Source organism: Procambarus clarkii, chromosome 58 (assembly GCF_040958095.1).
Source record: "Procambarus clarkii isolate CNS0578487 chromosome 58, FALCON_Pclarkii_2.0, whole genome shotgun sequence".
Classification (NCBI taxonomy): domain Eukaryota; kingdom Metazoa; phylum Arthropoda; class Malacostraca; order Decapoda; family Cambaridae; genus Procambarus; species Procambarus clarkii.
The window spans coordinates 10627816-10651093 of NC_091207.1; the positions used below are offsets into that span (position 1 = coordinate 10627816).

General features: G+C 43.7%; 2 protein-coding genes across 2 annotated transcripts in view; one reads left to right on the forward strand and one right to left on the reverse strand.

Moving 5' to 3' along the window:
• The window catches only part of LOC123768052 (tRNA (34-2'-O)-methyltransferase regulator WDR6), a 70727-nt gene extending 65134 nt beyond the window's left edge, over positions 1–5593 (forward strand). Inside the window, exon 13 of the mRNA XM_069306542.1 lies at positions 1102–5593. Within this exon, the coding sequence (XP_069162643.1) occupies positions 1102–1493 (392 nt within the window). The 3' untranslated portion in view covers positions 1494–5593. The remainder of the gene's footprint in view (positions 1–1101) is intronic.
• Positions 5594–12222: 6629 nt separating this feature from the next.
• The window catches only part of LOC123767968 (uncharacterized), a 30875-nt gene continuing 19819 nt past the window's right edge, over positions 12223–23278 (reverse strand). The window contains exon 2 of the mRNA XM_045758187.2: positions 12223–13966. The gene's annotated coding sequence lies outside the window, so the exon portion shown is untranslated. The remainder of the gene's footprint in view (positions 13967–23278) is intronic.

Consider the following 23278-nt stretch of genomic DNA (forward strand, 5'->3'; position numbering starts at 1 on the left):
ATCTTTGGTTACGTAACTCCATGGAGCTGAAGAGGCATCCCCACAGAAAACCAGCGTTGAATGTAATGAAACTCCACTTACTGGGTGAGCCCCGGAGGCTCCCTGGCACCCTCTCTCCGTCTGGTTGGGGGTTTTGTGTTTGATGCTCAGCCTCCGAACTGAGGTGTGAGTAGCTGACACGTAGGTCCAGGGCTACTCTCTCCGAGGAGTCCTGGACCTAAACAGCCTTCCTCTCTTCCGGGGAGAGGAAGGCTGTGCGGAAAAACAGCGCAGCAGTGGTGAGTGACAATTGCATGTTTCCTTTGTTTTCCTTTGGGGAGTTGTTTCTCTGCTCGGTCTTGGGTTTTTGCAATTTCTTACCATTTGGGGTTTGTTTTGAGAGGGCTACCTTTCTTGGTGCCCAACCCTGGTCAATGGCAGACAAGAAATATCCTAAAATACAAGGGGGGTCTCCTCGAGCCATTGCTCCCTGTACCTCTCTGAGGGAACCAGGTTCCGGCTCTGGTCCCCAGTAGGCCCGACTCCATTGACTGAAGCCCCAGACTAATATAGCTAATATCAGTCCTATACCTCCAGGGAGCCGAAGGGGCTCATCCAGAAAATGGCATTTCATTACATTCAATGCTGGTTATTTCACAGTACAGTGCATGTATTTTTTTAATTCCTGGTCCTGGAATTCATTCTATTTCCCCATAAGGTAAATGACAAATTTCTATGCAGATGGGTAAGACACGATGACCAAACCACACACACAATAAGAAAAGAAACGACAACATATGTGACCAACAACGATCACATATAACTTGATAATGGTCCAGGATGGACTGAAACCTCGTCATTTCTTCATCTTCTGGTGTGTGTTTGGTCATCATATCTTCAGCCACATTATTGTGACTCATCATCTGCATATGGATAAGACATGTTGTGTCTGGGAACACACGTCTCTACAAATACAAGTACTGTATGTACTACACTTGTGAGTCCTCAAGTCAAATTTACCAGTAGTTACCTACCCACTTCAATTAAGACTATAGTATTTTCAATATTCCATAAATCTACTTGGAGAATTGTGTGATTTCATCTCATTTGGTTTATTTTCAGATCTTCATTGGATATCAAGTGAACTACTGGTAAGCACTTCCATAGACCAGCGGTTAATAATGTGGAAACTTACTTGTGGCCAGAAAAATGAAAGTCACATGGAAAATATCAGTGAAACAGAAAAGATTAATCAGACATATTCATGTAAAACCAGGATATTAAATTCCATAGATGAAACTAAAACTTGGAGTGACTGTAAACAATGGTCTTCAGCATCACTGAAAGCCGTGTGTGTACACTTTACCGGAGTACCAGATGTAAAGGGCCATACTTTGGTCGATGTAAATGACACTCACAGACAAGATAAAGCTAAAATAATTAAGAGAATTTTTGTGTATGGAATGGGATTACAAGTATATGAATTATGCATTGGGGATAATGATGTTCCCTGATAGCCTGACTCGGGTAGTAGAAGAAATCCCAAAACCCTCTCCAGGTATGGTCCAGTCACGTCTACTTCACTTTTCATTTTCAGTTGTCAACGCATAAGCTGTTACTGCGGCCAGCACCATCTATACAAAACAAATGTACACATTTGTCTTGTCAGTTTTAGTCAAGGATATTTTAAAATTTTGTTTTATAATAACTTAAATGCGGGTGTGGAAGAGACAGTAAACCCAAAGTAAGGTAGTTGTATGGAGTGTAAGTGGACCAACGATAGTTTGACGAGCTATTACTATTATGGTAGCCTGTTGAGACTTTATCAACATACCAATATCTTTGAGCAAGCCGTCTTGAGGCAAGCTTGTCAGAGCAGCGGCCCTCCTCCAAGACGTATTCATCAATTATAACACTGTACTCTGTAATAAAAATTGGTTTGTTCTTGTATATAAATTTATATTGCATTTTACTGTATAATAATATTTAGTTAAGTGTCTAGGTTCTGTTGGCAATTACTTGTGTTTGTAGTATGTGGTTGAAGCATTTAGATGCGATTCGAGCAGAGGATGTCATCGAAACACAGCTTGAGAAAACTACATACGTCATCAGTTGTGTGTAAACTGTTTTTCATTCGTAAACGGGGGTTTGATGGCTGGATTAACGAGCATTTGACCCTTGTTAATGAGGACAGGCTGCTTTGAGTGGGCATTCCTGAAGTAAACGGAATCACACTTGTCTTGTTTACTTCAGTCTTCAGATGGAGTTTTTTCTGTGAGAAACCCTTACAGCTCTCTGGAGCTATCAGACTGATAGGTGATATATTAGTCTCGGGCATTAGTCAATGGAGTTCAGCTTACCAGGGACCATGAGCCAGAACCTGGCCCCCCTCAGAGAGGCACAGGGAGCAATGGCCTTTGGAAAATGCCCTCTGTGGTTGGAGGTATTCTTTGTTTGCCATCGACCGGGGTAAGGCACCCAGAAAGGTAGGCATAACAAAACAAACCCTACTTGATAAGAAAATTGCAACCGAAAACCGAACAGGGAGGCAGAACTTCCCCAACTCTAAAGGAAACTAGCCATACACCACCAACACAACGCTTGCCTGTGCAGCCCTCCCCTCCCAGGGAAGGGAAGCCTCAGACCGCCGTGCCGGCTACTCACACCCCAGTTCGTTGGCTGATGCGATCTGGGACAGTTGTCAACTCTGGCCTCGATTTCTTGGCAGTGTTTTGCCTTCGTGGTGTTGTGGTAGTGGTGGTGGTCAGGTGTAACATCAGTGTTACACCTGACTCATGGGGCAAAAATCTTTCTGAAGCAACCATACGAGTCATAAATACTCATACACTGCTTAAGTAAACAGAAGCAAGTAACATTTAGTGAGCCAGCCAGAGGCTTAGGACCCACCCAGGAATATCCCAGCAGCAAAAAAAAAAACGCTTGGGTTTAACCAGCTTTGCAACATTTTGCCTGTGCTTCCTGTAGCAATCAGCTTATGGGCCCTGGAAAACCCCATCATGGCTCGGTGGACTGATGGATGCATCTTTCGAGTTCTAGCTTGCCTTGTTTGAGTTTGACGGTTGTTCTGTGCCCTTGTGATAGGTAACAGTCATCAGTTTTACCTCAGTCATGCTGACTGTTGGGTCAATAACACCTTTGACTCGGAGTCTAGCGAGATGTGTTCTCTGTTCGTGCTCCATTTTACCCATTCTATAGACATTGAGGTTCGGGTGCAGGTGGCATCTACATTGGATGCTCAGTTTAGGTTGCTCCATCACGCTAGGTTAGTTGCCTGCTCGGATGCCCCAAGGCTGCCCCGTTTTGGTGATAGGAGATAGGAATCCTCGTCTGCTGCATTCTCGGGGTTTGGCTCTGTGTGTGGTTCATATTCTGGGGAGTGTCCAACGTCCTAGCGGATGGCCTGTCTCAGTTCATTCCCCTGTTCACGGAATGGACAGTCGATGCCAACTTCTTTAGTTGGCTCTGCTGGATGTACAAGCTCTCGGAGGACTTCTTCACGTTGGCTTGGTCTCGGCATCTCTCAATATATGTGGCGCCCTTTTTTGACTGCAGAGCCATCACTGTAGACGCCTTTTAGCAGGACTGGTCCAGTGGGGTTAACTGTACCTCTTCACCCCCCTCCCCCTCTCCCCTGGTACAGCTGTTGCTTAGGGTTCTGGCTCGGTTGGAGTCTTACGGCAGAAGAGTCATCCTTCCGTCATCCGGAAGAGAAAACCAAGGCTCAGCCTTGGTTTCAGGCACTGCCTGCGCAGTGTCCAAACCCAGTGCATTTTCTGCGGCTCTGCCTCTTTCAGCAGATCAGACCATCCGGTACATGGCTGGTTCAGTCTATTCCTCTGCTCTTCGCAGAGGAAGAACCTCGATTTTGGAGGTTGAACAGAGTCCTGGGCGTTCGTTATTTGGTCAACATTCCTGGTTCTGCTCGGTAATGTGTGCCTTTGGGTCGCAAGTTGCAGCCAGTTGTCTCGACTTCGAGTTGTGGAGTGCATGGCAGCCGCCTGTGGGGTAAGTCCCTCTTTTACTTATATTGGGTTATGTAGTGCCAGAGAGCCGAAGGGGCTTCCTACAGAATACCAGTGTTGAATGTAATGAAATGCTGTTTTTCTGAGTGAGCCCTGGAGGCTCCCTGGCACCCTCCCTCCCTCTGGTCGGCGGTTTCGTTTTGATTTTGATGCTGCCTCCAAACTGGGGTGTAAGTAGCTGGCACCAGGATCTGGGGCTTCTCCTCCCCCTCCTTTCCCCTCTGGGGAGAGGAGGGTTGCATAAACAAGCAGCACAGCAGCGGTGAATGACGTTTGCTTGTTTCCTTGAGAGTTGGGGAAGTTCTGCCTCCCTGTTTGGTCTTTGGTTATTCCTACCTTTCTGGATGCCTAACCCCAGTCGATGGTAAACAAGGAATACCTCCAACCACAAGTTGGGTTTCCCAGAGGCCATCCACTCTGTGGTGTCGCCTTGTCATGGTGAGGGGCTCACGTACACCTCCCTGGGACCAGTGAGGGTTGCCTGTGCCTCCTCTCCTGCCTCCTCTGGTGTACATGCAGAAGGGCACCATGTAGGGGCCTTGCGAGTCTGGACCACCCGCTGGAGGGGTCGCCCGTGAGGGGCTGTCCTAAGTGGATGGTTGAGTGTCCAGGCTGGGGCGAAAGGGAGAATGGGGTCTTTGCACCAGTGTGGGAGAATGGACGAGGCAGTAGGATTCCCTATTAAAAAGAGGGGAACACCACTGGTGACGACGCATCCCTTCCTGCACTGACCTGCGCTCGGCCTCCCTGGCAGGTGGTATTTCTTGGTTCCAGACCCTAGACTTTTAGAATTGATGTGTGCATGGACACCGAACTGACCTCTCTTACCCAGGCTCGTGGGATGGGCGACCAGGCCCAGAGTCGGAGGTGATGGAAGACTGGGCTCTATAGCCCCGGCCGCATTGGGCCCAGATCAAGCTACTCTTTTTTAACCCTCCCGACTACCCCCCTCCCTCCTCTGTGGTAAAGTTGGGCCCCAAGCCCCAAGTTGTGACCACATTGTACCTTGGGGCGGTTCCTTCTCTCATTGTGACTTTTGCTCCTTTTACCCCCACCCCCTCTCTCACTGGGGGTTCTCGTGCATCACATGGAACATTTTGTTCATTTTGACGTACGTTGTATGTCAAAATGAATGAAGTACAACAAAAATTGAGGTGAGAAAACTGAAGAGAGTATACACATTTCAGTGTGGCCACTCGCTCCATTGAAACACTCAGCGCACCATGGGGTAGGCTGGGGCGCGCATACTGTACCAAGAATGCGAAAGTGTTAAGTAGATTCCGAATCATGTTAAGAAGTAAGGCTTTAAGAAATGGATTTGCTATCATGTAGACAAGTATCCATACTGAGTTTGGAATGTTATCATTTTGGTGTTTAGCAAGGATTGGCAGTTTTCTCCTCCCATATAATATTAGCATAGACCATAATTAAATGGTAATTATGTACTGTATTATTTAGACAGATGATATTTGTAAAGTATTTTTATACAGTAGGTTAATATTCAGTTAACCTATAATATGTTAATACTGTATTATTACAGATTAATAATAAAAATATTCAGACAAGTCACAGCTTTGTTGTGTTATTAAATCTTAGTATTTACCGTCACTAAATGTGGCAACCAGATTAAGCCTTTACATAGGTGGCTACAGTTGACAACTTCCTACATTTAATTATTGGGAATGGGTCCTCGTAGTATAGTTGGATTCGATCTCGACTCGCAATCGAGAATTCCGAGTTCGAATCTCCAGCGGGACAGAAATGGTTGGGCCCGTTTCCTATCACCTAATGGGTCTGTCCACCTAGCAGTACATAGGTACCCAGGAGTTTGTCAGCTTCTTGTTGGAGTTGCATCCTGGGGGTCAGTAATTCAGCCCTGGGGAAGACCTCGATATACGCCTAACATGTACTGTGTGTATAAACTGGCTGCCTGTACTCTGACACAATGAATTATTATTATTATATTGATAGAAACACTTTCTTTTGATAGAAACACATGACATTAATTTGGAACCATTTATTTAATGTTTTAATCAAATAATATGCTAAATACACTCAACTTCCAGACACCTCGGGCCCAATTGAGATTGGATATGTAGTTGTGTCTGGATAAGTAGACAATGTAATGTCGTTAAGATAATGTAATGTACGATTATGTTACGTTGTTGGGTAGATTAGATACACAGTGTTTAGTGGGCTTTTATATTTATTTAGTAGTCTTGGTTACACCAGTCGGTTGTTGGCTGTGTCGTAGATGTTGAGACGAAACTTGAAGCAGAGCAGAGAGCCGAGTGAGGCCGGAGTCGCAGAGCTCTATGCAGGAGAGCCTGGCGGCTCAATGGGGAATGGTGAGTGTCTAAACTCGCAGTCGTAGTCTGCTGTCTGCTCTGTGTCGAAGCTGGAGCATCTTGGGGTCGATTAGAACTGCATACACTAAGTGCTACATACTTGAGGTTGAAAAGGTATGGTAACTCCAAAGCGTCTGTACTGAAGTTAACTGAATCACTGTGGAAATTATACTGTTGATTAATCATTTCTTGACTGCTTACATTATTAGACTACACCTCACCATCCTCCAATACGTTGGAAGGATGGAAGGAATGTTACCTGTAATTAGGGAAAAGATTATAACTGTAATTAGTGCTAATGAGTTTTGTCATTAAGCTAATGAGAGATTGGAGCAAGTATATTGTTTACTCGCTACAGTTCTTATAATAGATCATTACAAAATGTTTTCTCTTGACTTCACTGCTTGTTGAAGCCCTAAACAACACATTAACTGTATTTCCTGATGCACTAGTAGCAGGAGGCAAAAAATATGCAGAGATGTAAAACAGTGAATGAGAGGGAGGGTTTTGTCAGGTTAAAAAAAAAAAAAAAAAAAAAAAAAAAAAAAACAGCGGAACCACTAGCAACTCAGTGGCTGGCCGCGGAATTACATGAGCTTCTCCCAAGTGGAGGTGCTGCCTGGGGCCGGATCGCAAACGAATATATGGAATAAATGAATGATTGAGGTCTGATGGCAAGGTCGGGGAGTGTATAACTTGTGTGGTTCTCATTGTCAGTGAGAGCATGCTTATTTGGCTTATACCAGTTGCCCTGACCAACCTTCCCTGAGGCTGTTAGTCACCCACCCAGTTACTGGCCGTGCAGGTATGTTATTGAAAAATACGATTGTATTGGTTTCATTCTCATGGTTTCTTATCAATGGTAAAATCTATAATGTTGTGGGGGGGGGACAAGAGAGGTATTAAAAATTTATCATTCAATTAAATTTTGTTGACTAAATGCAAATAAGTCCTCCAACCGGTCCCAGTTTCAGCATCACACCCTAAATAGAAAATAAAAATAGAAAATTTTATACAAAATGGCACCATTTTCAATAATCTAATGCTGTACAAATCTTAACCTAATTTTATATCTATTGCACTGAGCTATTATAATAGTACTGTATATAATTTTGAATCTTCCAATGGAGAGATTTGGATGGGTCACGTCAGATCCAAGAATTCTGTTTCGTCTATTGGATACTAAAGTTGAAACTTGGTTTCTCTCTCAGAGGCACAGAGCAAAAGTGAAAATTGCCACCACATTGGTAAAATATCCAAAAAGTCAGCGAAGCCTTATAGACAATTGGAGGGATAAAAGACCAAGGCCTTGAAAAAAAAACTCCAGGTGATTCACACAAAACAAGAGAAACATTCAAAATTAGCACAAAACCCATAATATCAAATGCCACCACCAGGTGTCCCAGCATCCACATGCAGCCATCTATCTTCCTAGTCGGTTCTAGAGATGATGAACAGATTAACCTGGTAAGGGGAGAGGGAGTCGGGAGCCACTGGGGCTCGCCTAGAAAAAGGCATTACATTACATTCAATGCTGGTTTCTGGAGGAAGCCCTTCCCCACCTCTAGGTGGCTCCCTGAAGCTAATCGCAGAGAACAAAAATGGGACTAACCAAGGAAGAGGAGAGGCAGCATGCATAAGGACAAAGAAGAGAATGCTTAGCCTTCTTTAAGCACCCTGGCAAACACTTTGTCCGGCCCTGGGGATTTGTTTAATAACATCCTCCCTGGTAACTGATAAACTAGTCAACCTGTCCTCTTACCCACCAACAGAGACTTGTTTGGCTGAAGGCATAAGGCAAAGTTCCTCTTTAGTAAATACAGAGATAAAATATTTATTTAAAATACTACTCATTTCTTCATCATTATCAGTTATCTGATAAGTATCAGTTTTTAATGGACCTATATTTTCCCTAATCTTTGTTTGATATGCTCCTTTACAATATAACCTTGTGGAAATGGAATCATATTCAGGATTAAGTGACAGGAATGTGATAACAGCAGCTCCGTGGCTAGTCATTGCGGTATTGTACACATACCAGTATACTGGAGGCATTTACATGCATCAGGTGATTGCTGATGTCTACTTGTATAGTGTGGCTTCATTCTGTTTTGATTTTATCACCACACCCACCAGTACTGCTTATTGGTTCATTAAGGTGCATAAAAATGTTGATAGATATACTGTATATGACTTGTGTATATACTATAGTGAAAACAGCAAAAAATACTTTTATTGTTCATAGAATATAATATATACAGTGGTACCTTGGAACATGAGTGTCCCTGTATGCGAGTTTTTCGGAATATGAGCCGGATTTCCTCGGAAAATGTGTCTCAGAAGGCGAGGGTTACCTCGAAACGCGAGTTTGTTGATACGCATTCAGGCCGACCTAGCTCGTGGTGGTACGACGATCGTCGCCCCTCCGCCCCTCAGTTTACCACTGTCTCCCGCCCAGTGACTATCCCTCCTGAATTCTTCAAGGATTTACAGTTTTATGTTGGTTTTTTGGCCATTTGAGCATAAAAGTTGTTGTTATATATCTCGCCATGGGTCTCAAGAAAGCCATTGATAAGGTTCAACCTAAGAAAATAGCTGTGAGTAGAGGCAGTAGACGATGTACCTTCTTGATTAAGAAAATGTGTAAAGTATGGGAAGAACTGCAAAGTTCTGTTGAAAAAACTAACCCAGATAAAGCTGTAGCAGGCCGTTGCATTGACCTTTTAAACAACAATGTGATGTCTTACTACAGACAAGTGTTAAAATGTAGGGAAAAACAAGTGTCTTTAGACAGATTCTTAGTAAGGCAAGCAAGCCGTGAGCCACAAGCAGGTCCTAGTGGTATGCAGGCAAAATGTGCCAGAGGGTGCACACCAGTGAAGTCCTCACTGCCTGATGTGATAATGGAAGGGGACTCCCCTTCCAAACAGTAACTCCTCTCCTCACCATCTTCCATACGCCTACAGTATTCAACAGCAAGGTAAGTAATAGCTTGAACATAGTTTTGTAGGTTTATTTAGATGAATTAGGTATAAAAATTTAGTTTGATGTGGGGTTTTTGGGGTAGTCAGGAACGGATTAATTCATTTCCCATTATTTCTTATGGGAAAATTAGCTTCAGAATGCGAGTTTTTGGAATACGAGCCGTCTCCAGGAACGGATTAAACTCTTAAACTGAGGTACCCCTGTATGTCACTATTATATATGTGCACCATATTTTTAAGCATAGTGATGTTCCACATACTATTAACTATATAAATTCCTTAAGTTATACACAAATGAATAATAGTACTCAAAAAAACTAGATAAATATCTCTGAATGGTTTATATAAAAATATCTTTACGACAAGTACCAACCCACGGAGCCATCGTGCTAAGCTGACCTCAGATCATGATTACGAGATTGTAAACTCTTGCAACACCAATTTAGTAGTTCATTATGTGCACAAAAATGTAGATATTGCACTATATACACGTTACATATAACTAACGGCAAAAATCACGGTTTTATTGTTCAAACAATATGCAGAACTGTAATAGACATGTCACTATATATGTATATTGAATTTTGTAACTAGTTCATCAAGATTGTAACTTGTTTAGCTAAATGAATTGTGGGGTTCAGTCCCTGAGCCCATTATGTGCCTCTGTAACTCTTCCCACTACCGCCCACAAGATGGGTATGGGGGGCATAATAAATGAACTAAATTACTAACTATATATGAGCACCATATTTTTGAGCATAGCAATGTTTCACACATTTAACTATTAGCAAAATACATTGCCTTAAGCTAAAATGATATGCTAAAAAAAAAGTGCTCCCTCCCCCAATTATTTGCACTGACAGCTCCCTACACCAGTCCTATAGTGCAGTTGTTGTGACAGCAGGAGATGGTTCCAATTCTTGAGTGTGGAGCTCGTATAAATAACTGGACCTTCCCCTCTTCAAAAATAATTGCCACAATCCTTGCATTCACACGAGTATACGAGTCCAAAGTTGACACGTCAATGGTAAGGCGACTCCTTGTCATACTTGACTGCACTCGGCTCCCTAAGTCATAACCGACATACTGGCATCTGAAGCTAAGCACAAATATAATGAAATAATGATGGAATCAGTTTGTCTCCTACGGATTCCTTCCCATATTGGTCTCTGATTTCCTGACTCCACCAGGAAGCAGTTAGAATGCAGCCAAAGGGAGTTCCATTTTCCTTGGGGCATGCCACACTGCCGCAAACACACGCACAATACATTACTGTATAAGCTCGCTTACCCAAAGCCCGCTTTTCTGAATCTTTGGGTTATCCAGCTGTTTTTCAGAAATGCTGATGAAAATTTAGAAAGACTAGATGTGGTTGAATGGCTAGAGAGAGAGATGCCAACGACCCAGGAAGTGGTGCGATGAGCGAAGAAGAGATTCTCCAGTCTGTTACTGGTGAGGCGTATGAAGAGAAGGAAGAATATGGAAATGAAGAACTAACACCACAGACGATGAAATACAGTTTACTCATGTCTTCTGCTGACATGCTAATTAATTTTTCGTCCAACTGTGTTAATCCGGAAGTTGGAAACATGTATAGTACCTGAGGTGAACCAATTAAGAACTGATCATAAATGAGGCAGAAGAACACAGGAGGCAAGCTTAACTTGATTCTTATTTGGTAAGAACAGCAAGCCAAAGGCCTTTATACCAGTGAAGCCTCACACCAGCCAAAGGCCTTCAACCAGTGAAGCCTCACACCAGCCAAAGGCCTTCAACCAGTGAAGCCTCACACCAGCCAAAGGCCTTCAACCAGTGAAGCCTCACACCAGCCAAAGGCCTTCAACCAGTGAAGCCTCACACCAGCCAAAGGCCTTCAACCAGTGAAGCCTCACACCAGCCAAAGGCCTTCAACCAGTGAAGCCTCACACCAGCCAAAGGCCTTCAACCCGTGAAGCCTCACACCAGCCAAAGGCCTTCAACCAGTGAAGCCTCACACCAGCCAAAGGCCTTCAACCAGTGAAGCCTCACACCAGCCAAAGGCCTTCAACCAGTGAAGCCTCACACCAGCCAAAGGCCTTCAACCAGTGAAGCCTCACACCAGCCAAAGGCCTTCAACCAGTGAAGCCTCACACCAGCCAAAGGCCTTCAACCCGTGAAGCCTCACACCAGCCAAAGGCCTTCAACCCGTGAAGCCTCACACCAGCCAAAGGCCTTCAACCCGTGAAGCCTCACAGCAAGTCTTCATAATACAATCAGTACTATGGGTTTTGTACTAATTTTTAATTTCTCTCTAGTTCTGTGCGAAACATTTGCAGAGTTGTTTAGTATTTTCAAGACTTTGGTCTTTGTTATCCCTCCAGTTGTCTGTAAAGCTCTGCTGACTACCTGGATGCTTTCCTGGTGTGGTGGCAAACTATAACTTTGTAACAGAGGGGAGGCAAGATAGGTATAAATAGAACATATGAAATTAATGAATGGAAGGAGTAGGGGAGCAGTTAGGAAGGGAGAAGTCAGAGGACAGAGGAAATAGGGAGGGAGAAGTTAAGAGAGGAAAGAGGAAGGAGGGAGGGAGAAGTTGAGAGGAAAGAGGAAGGAGGGAGGGAGAAGTTAAGAGAGGAAAGAGGAAGAGGAAAGATATTTAGTGAAAAAGTAAAGTTAAGAAAGAATTTAGGGACAAAATGAAAGGATTAGTAGGAGAGAAAGAGAAGAGGGTAGAGCTGCCACCATTTAAAATATATTTTTAGACGAGAAATGGAACTCGTCTCTTAAACCAGTTAACACATTGATGATAACTTCCAATAACATTCAAACATTAATAAAAAATAATACCTCTAACTTCTTAGGATATTATTCACAGACACTTAAAACTTGGAAAATAACATTTACTTGCGCACTATCATTTCAAATACTACTTTACATGCCAACTTAGTGATTAAATTCAACAAAGGAGTCAAGTCCAAAAGTGGAGAACCCAATACGGCTGACTGCCCCTGGAGGTTCACAAAACACAGTAGCTCACCTCACAGACACTCGCCAGGTTCAATATCCCAATAACTTTCGTGGGTAACAACAACTCGTATGGTTTGAAGACAGCTCGCACTATCTTGCCCGGAGACTCGGTTCACTCTGTGTTTACACAATCTTCTCTCCGGCTTTGAGGTCTCGCACTGGCCTACCTCCTTACTCTGTGTCCTTGCTCCATTTCCTGACCTCTTTTCTCATTGTTTTAGATTCAGCTATTCGGAACAAAATGTTCCAAGTAACACAGGCTATGGTGAGCCCGTAGTGGCCTTATCTGGCACAGGAGCAGGGCTGTATGTTTCTGGTCTTTTCTCATTGATTAAGATTAAGCCACCCAAAAGATGGCACGGGCACAAATAGCCCGTAAGTGGTGGCTCTTTTGAGCCATTACCAGTATCAAGAGCTGATACTGGAGATCTGTGGAGGTGCGACTGCACCCTGCGTGACGGGAGATGTCTCCCGTGTCTTTTCTCAACTTGTTCCTGTCTTTTATACCCCTGGATCCCCTATTCCGTTGGATTACCAGAGGAAGCTGGTAACTTCTCGGAAAGGGATCAACTTGCCAACCTTTGATAAATATCTAAGGTTGACATGTAATCTTACCTTACCTCCCTGGGGTAGTCTCATGGATTAGGCACCCTACAAGTCTCCACTCAGGCCACCTTCACAACTGTTACATCCCTCTTTCCCCGGATTTAAGGCAAAATCATGTGTACATTAGTAAAGCATGATTTTGTCTTATCCCAGAATAGTATTCCAGGTGAGAAAAAAATTACCTTAAAAAATAACATCTAACAGAGCTAAGAACAATTGCACATAGTACAGTATAATCATCCTATTCTAAATAGAAGACACGAAGTCTGGGTTCTCTAGCTGGGGAGGTGTCACTGCTTGGTCTTTTAGATAATCTTGCGATGTGTTTCTTCAATACAACTGCATCGTATCGCTGCACCTTCAGAAAACGTCCAACAATGCCACAGCCAACTTAGGAAGCTGTATTTCTTGCACTACTCACGTGAGTTTAGAATCTGTTGTCCCTGCTGATCTTGAATTGACCTTACGTCCGTCTTCTTGAGGGACGTATGCTGGGGTTCTTCACAGCCCTAGGGGACTACAAGTTACGAAACCTCCATATGGTTGACACCGTAGAACAGGTCATATTTTTGAACTGTTGCTCCAGCATGGCTCCTTCGGAGAATGACTTCTGCCCACTACATGAAATCCACACGACGCAGGATGAATCACTCAATAGTCTCAATCAATCTCATCAATATAATCTCAATAGTCTCAATATCACTCAATCATGCCTGCATGAGTGGCAGCCAGTTAAGGCAAAGGATCCTGTGTCGCAATTCGCTCAATGCAATTCGGCTGTCATCATCAAGAGACACTAGATGATGTGTCTAGCATGGGCCTTCTCTTCTCTTCCCTATTCTGTTTGTCTGTCTGTCTGTCTGTGTCTGTCCTGTGGGGTCATCTTTGGTCGTTGACAGGACGACCTGGGGTCCACCGGAGTTACTACGTCAGTGGGCCATCGTCCTCTGAAGTCCAAGTTTTGATTTAATGGGTGCCTGTTCGTCTTGATTCAGACCTGGGGATGAATGTAACAAAACTGTATCAGTGTTCCAAAAGTGTTTTGCGATAAATTAAATACATTACAGAGTTCCACTGATCTGACATAAGGATCTCTTCCTGTCAATGGCTCAAAGCTCCAAAACAAATGCCAGAAATGGCCTAAGGATGGCAACAATGTAATAGGACTGACTTAGTGGAACACAGGCAGAAGTAGATTAAGAAATTTGGGAAGAGAAAAAAATGGGTGACTATTTTCAGATCATTCATTAAAGAAAATTTCAACCTTTAAATCACAAGATAAAATATTTTATATTAGTAACACTCATAATGTAAAGTAAATTAATGTACACGTAACTAAATAGGCTACTCTTACTGCCTCAAATCTAGTTGTCTGTCCATTCCAAATGCCACGATTACCGCTAGGAACTCTAAATTTTGTAACTACTCTGACAATTGAGATTACCGCCAGACCAGAGGCGTCCCCACCCTTATCTTTGTTTCGACAAACTGAATTTCACCTCCCAGTCTGCTGTACAAATTACTTTGTACACCTCCGACTAAGATGAGAGAGAGTAACTGGCTCCATCGGCCCAGTCAAAGCCTGCCTCCACAAGACAATTGTCAAGCATATTCCCACTTAAAATTTCATCCTAACAGCCTAACAATGCCCAAACCCATTCAAACAAGCATGAAGTTCACTGTTAGATAAATAACACTGTCAATAACTATCATTTGCAAAGAAAATTATAAATCTTAACCGCCAATGAATATTCTTCATATTAGCATGTATGACTATGACTTTCCTAAAAGGTAATATCTCTATTTCACTAATCTTAATACTACACCTTATTAATAATCTCTTGACACTAAGTCACATCTATCCTACGAGCGCCGTCGGGGTCTCTCCCAAGACATCGCGGGTCACCTTCATTGACTCAACCTAACCTCCACAAGCTAAGCACCAAGATAAACAGCTAAATTGTCAAATATATTCCCCACTATCTGCATTGTAAACCTCACTCTGCACTGAAGTTCTTGCCAACATTTCTGGAACACTACAGATCTCCCAAAATGTGAGATTATACCATAATGTCCCTCATAAGAATCATTATACTATCAAACATGAAAACTCTCCAAATCACGAGTATTAAACCTGTCAAACTCCTTGCTAGTTGACCAGACCACACACGAAGTTGAAGGGACGACGACGTTTTGGTCCGTCCTGGACCATTCTCAAGTCGATTGTGAGAATGGTCGAACGTCGTCGTCCCTTCAACTTCTAGTGTGTGGTCTGGTCAACATACTTCAGCCACGTTATTGCGACTCATCCCTGCTAGTTCTTTCGGGGTCGCTCAGCGCCGCCACTCCGTGGGACGACAGTTGCCGCGAATATAATGTTTTTCATTTGTTTCATAAATAAATAATAAATAAATGTTTATTTAGGTAAGGTACATACATAAAGAGATTTTACAAAGTTTGTTGGATTAATAGATAGAACTAGTACATACAATGCCTAAAGCCACTATTACGCAAAGCGTTTCGGGCAGGAAAAACATTAATGACTAAAACTTAATACTAATGGGTATAAAGAATAAAATGTGTTGAGAACAAATAAAAATAGAGGTAAAAGAGGGGGGACATGGCTGAAAAAGCAGCACAAATACAATTACAAATTATTACAGACAATTACATTCAAACAGCGTTGTTTTGGAAAAAAAAATAAAAAATACATGGGTTGACAACAGAGGGGTAAGGTAGGTTACAGGGAATTTATTAGGTATAGCTTCGTTTTTATCTTAAACTGGTTGAGAGAGGTACAGTCTTTAACATGGTTGGGAAGGTCATTCCACATTCTGGGTCCCTTGATTTGTAGAGCATTTCTAGTTTGATTAAGTCGTACTCTAGGAATATCAAAACTATTTATTTCTGGTGTGGTGCTCATGGGTTCTGTTACAACCTTCAATGAATCTTTTGAGGTCAGGATTGGCATTACAGTTCAGCGTTTTATATATATATATAATACACATGAGAGAATGTGCAGTGACTTAATATCTAACATTCAGAGATTTTAGTAGGGGTACCGAGTGATGTCTGGGGCTAGAGTTGGATATTGTCCTAATAGCAGCTTTGTGTTGAGTAATTAGAGGACGTAAATGATTTTGGGTAGTAGAACCCCAAGCACAAATACCATAGTCGAGATATGGATAGATAAGGGAGTAATAGAGAGTCACCAGGGCAGGGCGGGGTACATAATATCTGATCTTAGAAAGAATGCCAACAGTTTTTGAAACTTTTTTTTGATATATTTAGGATGTGTCCCTGGAAATTCAGCTTGTGGTCGATGAGAACGCCAAGGAATTTGCCATCTAATTTGTTACAAATTTGGGTATTGTTACATTCAAAAGAAGGAAGGAAGGTCATCTGTTTTTTGCTGTAATATTATTCAAAAGTGTAATTTCTGGAATTTATGTACTGTAGTTAAATGTGTGGAACATTGCTGTGCTAAAAATTATGAGGCTCATATGTGTTATGATTCTACGATCAATTAAAGAGTGTTTTTGCTGTTATTACACTATATACACAAACACGTTCTATATACCTATCTTCATGTGTGTTCACCATAATAAACCACTAAGTTAGTATAGTAAGTCCCAACAACAAGAGTGACTGCAACACAGCAGCTACCAGACGCCATCTCCCTCACTCCTTTAAAACCTCTCACCAACATTTCTCCTCCCACCATCCTGTTATTGCTTTTATTACACTATTTACATACATTATATATAAGTATCTACATGTTATGTTCACCATAACTGTACAACTAAGCTGGTATAGTGTCCAAACAACATAGTGGCCACATAAAACTGCATGACAAGTGACACAGCAGCTAGCAGACGACAGCCTTACTCACTCCCTTACCAACACCACCTTCACTAAAATGGCTCTTCCCAATACACTTATTTTGCTGTTATTACACTATATACATGCATGTTATATATAAGTACTGTAATCTGCATTTGTGTTCACCATAGTGAACCACTAAGCTGGTATGGCGAGTCCAAACATAAAGAGTGACTGCCATACACCATGCAGCCAGCTAACCCTACCTCCCTCCCTCTTCAAGATTCCTCCTCCCACCATACTACGCACATCGCTAATTATCACCTCAATCCTGCTATTATCAGAACAAAACAATCACCCACAGCGCATGCGCAAGACGCAGGAGGTCCGGGCTGCACCACGACTCCCGGGGAGGGTGCCAACAAGGAATATGGAACTAGGAACAGAAGAATCGAAGACCCACTCGAACCTTCGAGATCCAAGACCAACAAGCACAAAACCATAGAGGGACAGATGCACCCAAAAGCATCAGAGACCCATGGTCATGCAGGACCCTAGACAACAGAAAACGAATGTGGCATAATGCAGAACACAGGCCCTAGAGGAGAAAGGTGGTAAGTGGAGAAAAAGCCCCACAGAACTGCACCCGGGGAGGGCCAATGCCCAAAGTCAACTCGTACGCAGAGGGGGGAAAGGAAAACCTTACTCCTTGTGACAGTAAGCCCCACTCGGAAGGTCGGAAAACCCAGGTGGGGTTCAACAGGGCCCAAGGCCCCCAAGTCAGCCCCTCCCCAACCCCGGGAACCACCACGTCAGGCCCCGGGGACGAGCCGTCCTCCAAAGCCCCGGCCTCAAGAAAAAGCCTGGGTGGCCGAAAAAGCAGGAAGAGAGCGGGTCCACTGGTCAGATCTCCGAGCTATGGCTGGAGGAACAGACTCGAATGCCTCCGATGCAACCCCAGACGGGGCAACCCCCGAAACTGCCCGAGTCTCAAACCCCGCCCCGACTCCAAAGCCCCAGACGCCTAGGAGCCGGAAGCAGGGGAAAAACGAGGGAGCACGGACCGGACCAAGGCCGACGCGACGAAAACCCCCAAGCCCGGGTCCTGAAAAGCAAAACAGGGCATCCTCGGGGCATCCGGGGGAAGCAACCAAACCAGTGCGCTGCAACAACCTACCCAGCAATGCTCGAGCGCTTACACCCAAGGAATGTCATGAACAGACCGGGTGAATGGAGCCACAAACAAGCAACAATTAAGCTTGCAGGACTCAGGGCCGAATGTGTCACCGACCCAACAGGCAGCATGATGGAAGCAAAAACAAGGAGAGTCGCCCTGAGACAAGGAGACAGAGCAACCCTCAAACTCGCACAAAGGGAGGGAGGGGGGGGGGGGACACAAGGATCTCGTCCATTGGACCCAAGTGTCCCTGCGGGGTTTTCCAGGGTCCTTATGTAATAGGGGGGGGGGGAAATAGCTCTCTTTAGTCCATTATTCCGCCCCCCCCCCCCCAGTCAACTAACGAGGCCGGGGGAAACGGCTCTTTAGTCCGTTATCCCGCCCCCAGTTAACTATTCTAGAGCTCCCCCAAGAGTTCCAACGGCAACCTCTCTAGTTCAACACCTTGTAACCTAGGTATTTGACTACCTAGGTGCTACAACTACAAGGCGCCGTAACTTTATCAGCTACCCGAAACTCCAGAGAAACTCTAGAAACATTTCACTGCCACAAACGTATAAGAGAACCGAAAGGGAAGAAATGGATAATGAAGTAATTAGCGAGGGTTTGGGGTGAGGGAGGTGGAGAGGTGGGAGGAGCGAGGGTCGTCGTTAGTTGTAAGGGAGAGTTTGGAGAGGGGCGGAGGGAGAGGAGAGAGTACAGAAATGAGTGGAGGTAGAAGGGTAGATAGGTAGAAGTAGAAAGGTAGATAGTAAAAGTAGTAGTGCTGCCACCATCCACTCTGGTCAGTACATACATGATAAGGAATGGAACTTGTGTATCAAAAGATGTTATGAGCACGTGTCAACTGGAATCATGTTCCAGGCAAGCTCCTTTAATCCCATAGTCTCAAGAGTACTTTACACTAGTTTACATATTGTATCCAAAAATCCCAAATCTAGGAACAATTAAAATCAGATTAAAAGTAAATGAATCAAGTATATCTTTCTCCATAAATTCATCAAGTGTTTTTATCAGGATTCAAGCAATCAAACTGAAGGTTCATTATTAATTTACAAAGCGAGTCATTACCCAATAGTTCGAGACCACTACAACTATTTTTTCCCGATTGTCACACAACATTAGTAAACACGACTACGTCACCTTTCACGTTCACTAACCGAGGGCCGAGTCTAAGTTTAATAGAGGCGGGGGGGGGGGGGGGGAGGAGGGTCTGAAGTTGACATGCAGTGTCACCCCCCGTCCGGTCGACAGCCTATCTCGGCTGCTGTCTTCTGCCCTGCTACTCTCTTATTGCTTCTTCCTCTCGAATCTACAGCTCTGAGTATATATTGGGAAACCTAGTAGCTAACTCCGCCCACAAGTAGATAGCCCCAGGCTCTCTACCAAGCCACTCCTTAAACGTCGGCATGTTTGACGGACCTACCCGGTTATCAGGCTACAATTATCAGATTAGCAGAAACCAGGTCAACTTCACACGACCTGACCTTGGTCACTTGGTGGTCATTAACACTTAGAGGTGAGAGTTTCAGGCCGACAGGATGGCGCCTCAAATCCTTGTCTGTGACTCATGTACTATATATAAAATAAAACTAAACCAAACACCTTTACAGTGTTACACTTACACTGAGTCTGCTAAGGGTTATCCCAGGCAGGGTACTGCTAACCGGCGCCCCAAACTACCAAGCAAACTGGTAAAAGCTGAACTCACGGGAGGTGTCCACTCATGAGGGCGAAGCAGGGGGTGCCACCACACAAACGACCCTAATATAAAGGAGGATGGGGGAAAACAAGGCAAAAAGAAAAAGAAAAGAAAAACCTTGCAAGAAGACAACGTACCCAGAGGGAACAGAGCCGGCCGCTGTCATAGGTGAAAACTAGCTACGCAGTACCCTGCGCCCCACCAGTGCTATAACTACCACTTACCCCAAGTGAACACGGGAGGAAAACCCCCCAAACACTCGGGGCGCCCAAATGCCAAGCAGCGAAAGGCCAACAGAGGAAGACCCAAGGTGACTTGTGGAAGGCAACCCCAAGCCCCCCAAGGGCGGTACTTACAGGACACTCAGGGAAGGTGACCCTAAGCACATGCAGCTCGAGTACCTGAGAATACTACTCCCAGCTCACACGACCACCGTAAGAGCAGCACTGAAAACAAGTCACAGCACTGAGACAAGACTGGAGCTGGAGCCACACGACCATGCACTATACCATCAGCCAAGGAACTGAGGTGTGGCTTGCTGGCGCGGGGGTCTGGGGCTCCCCTTTCCCCCTCCAGGAGACAGGGGGAGCTGCGCAGACATGCAGCGCAGCTCGTGTGACGTCATGCTTGTTTGCTCATTTTTCTTTTAGGGAGTTCTGTCCACTCGTTGGCGATTTTCGTTGTTTTAACCAGAATAGGGGTTTGTTTTGTGGCGCCTACCTTTCTGCAGCCCGTCCTCCAAACAAAGATCCAAAAGTGATTCCATGTACCCGCCAAACCCCCTGTTTATGAATGAAAAGCGGTTTACACACGACTCACAACTGCTGACGTTCGAACATAACATGTTCGTTCGTTCGAATGTTCGTTCGAACATTCGAACATAACATGCCCGAAACGCTTTGCGTAATAGTGGCTTTAGGCATTGTATGTACTAGCTATACCTATAAGTCAAACAATCCTTGTAAATATTTATTGTATGTATGTACCTTACCTAAATAAAATTGTATTGTATTGTATTGTATTGTATTGTATATCTGGAACAAGTGCTTCACTGACGAATTTTGTTCGAACCACAACGCTGTAAATGCTTCACCTACGTACTACAAATTCAAATAATCGCCAACAGAACCTAAACACCTAACCTAACCTATGCCTATTTATACACAATATGCTAATATATTATAATATTAATTTATACTTGAGAAAATTCCTGTTTTGAATGAACAGCATGTTAAAATTTATGAATGCGTCTGTGGGGTTGACCGCTGAATGTAATGGACTTGAGTCGAGGATGGGTTGCTTTCTGGGTGTCTGTCCCGGTCGATGGCAGATATAGAATGCTCCAAATCACATGTGCATTTCTATGGGCCATTGCTCCTCGTGCCTCTGTGAGGGGGTCCAAGTTCTGTCTCGTAATCTCTGGTAGGCCTAGAACTCCACCCACATTGACTGATGCAAAATAGTTATGGTATCCATATCAGCCTGGATAGCTCCGGGAAGCCATAGGAGCTCCCCCCCCCCCCCCAGAAAGTACCTAATTTCATCTTCATTGTCTTCTACCTAGAGCTTTATCTTCGCACTGTTTCTAGTGCTACCCATTCCTCCAAAATTTGTACCTAAGCCATATTACTTTACCATTGTAATCTTAGATCATCTGATAACATGTTGTATTGAGTATATATTCTACTGCAGTATTCATTGTAATGATCCTCATATTGTGCTTCAGTGAACCAATGTATAACTCTGTAATGTTATCCTAATGTACCTAGTAATCCTCGTTCATTATTGTGTATTATTCTAATCTGCTTTTGTGTCAAAATTTCTTGCAATGTACCTGTAAATTTTTTTTCAATTTACTGTAATTTTTCTACTTAAAATCACCTGTACCTGTAAAGTAAAGCTGTAAAGTACCTGTACAAAATTTTTGTCAATTTTACTGTTAATTAACTAAAAATTATCTGTTAGTTTAAGGACTTGCCCGAAATGATATGCGTGCTAGTGGCTTTACAAGAATGTAAATTCAACTTAAATTCTATGTTCTCTGTTAACCCCCAATGTACCTTCTTGTATATATATAAATAAATAACCATATGACGGTCCTGAAAAAGCCAAGAGAGAAAGGACAAGAGAACTCAATCAGAAATAGAAGACAACCTAAGAAGAGAAAGAAAATGACAAAAAGAACACCAGGAAACTTCATACTGTCGCCGAGACACAGCTCGTAGGTGGAACACCATCAACAAAGCCACCTGATCACCATACAAGTGGCGGTGATAGACCCGCGTCAAAAAGACCAGACGCAAAGAGCGGAGTAGACCGAACCAGCCACGTACCAGACTGGTCCGATCCGCTGAAAGAGGTGGAGCCATGGAAAACATTTCCGGTTCAGACACTGAGCAAGCAGCACCTGAAACCAAGGCTGGGTTTCTGTACCATGCTGTGATCCTGATGGAAGGACTGACCCCACCGGCCCTGGCTGGCCTGGTGAGCACTAGTCACCAAGGGGCCAACAGGATTACTCTCTGCTGGTAAGTCTCCAAACAAGCCAGGACCTGAAGCAACGGATTCCTTCTCACATTGGCATGCAGGAACATGACAAAGTTGACGCCTTGCTAAGGCTGCAGTAAATAAAGACAGTATTGAATGGAATCTTGAGTTATCAAATAGGTCCCTTAAAAGTGTCATTAGACGAGAACTCCTGGATGGATTTGAAGAAAGTAGAACAGTGCAAACTGGAACTAGTAGGTCCATTGTTCATCACAATGAAATATGTGAAGTACACCATGTGTATGGGGCAAGTAACAAAGTCAGTAGACTAACAGATGTTGTCACAGCTCGTATAAGACTTGGCTACAAGTATCTCTGGCAGTTCGGCTTGTATAGGGATCTAGATGAAGTAAAGTGTAAAGTGTGTGGACATAGGCAGGGACACACACTCGAACACTATATCTTGGATTGTTGTAAAATTGAGCCTTTTAGAGATAAGTCTAAGCTCACTCTGTATGATATGGCAACCTATCTTATTACCATGGATAAATTACCTGAAATCCTTGCACTGTACCCACATTTTGCTTCCAGTAGATGAACGACATATGAGATTCAGAAACAAGTAGTGCATTGTGAGGACTAATAATAAACAGAAGCTCCCCTATGACTCTGTAATATCCCCATTGGCCAAACTATTATGTATTAACGATAAAACCTACCATTAATGTATGATGACTTACTGTAAATATGTAGCTCTTGTAATAGCACTTTCTCTGTAACTAGCTGACATTGTATCTATAAGGTGTGAAGGATTGAAGAAATTGTTTATGTAATAATCTAAGATGAGGTCTGATAAAGACCTTTTGTGCCCTATGTAATGCTTTTGCGCTACCGCTCACAGGATGAGTATGGGGTGCACAATAAACTAGCCGCCTTCGGCGGCAACAAAAAAGCTGAACTGGGGGACAGAGGTACAGGTAACTTCACCTCAACCAGTCCTCCTGAAACGCGTCCACCACGAAGATTCTGCAATCGACGAAAGGCGCCACATATATCTGGAGACGCCTCGACCACGCCGACACAAAGAGATCCACCTCCAGGAGCCCGTACGTCCGGCATAG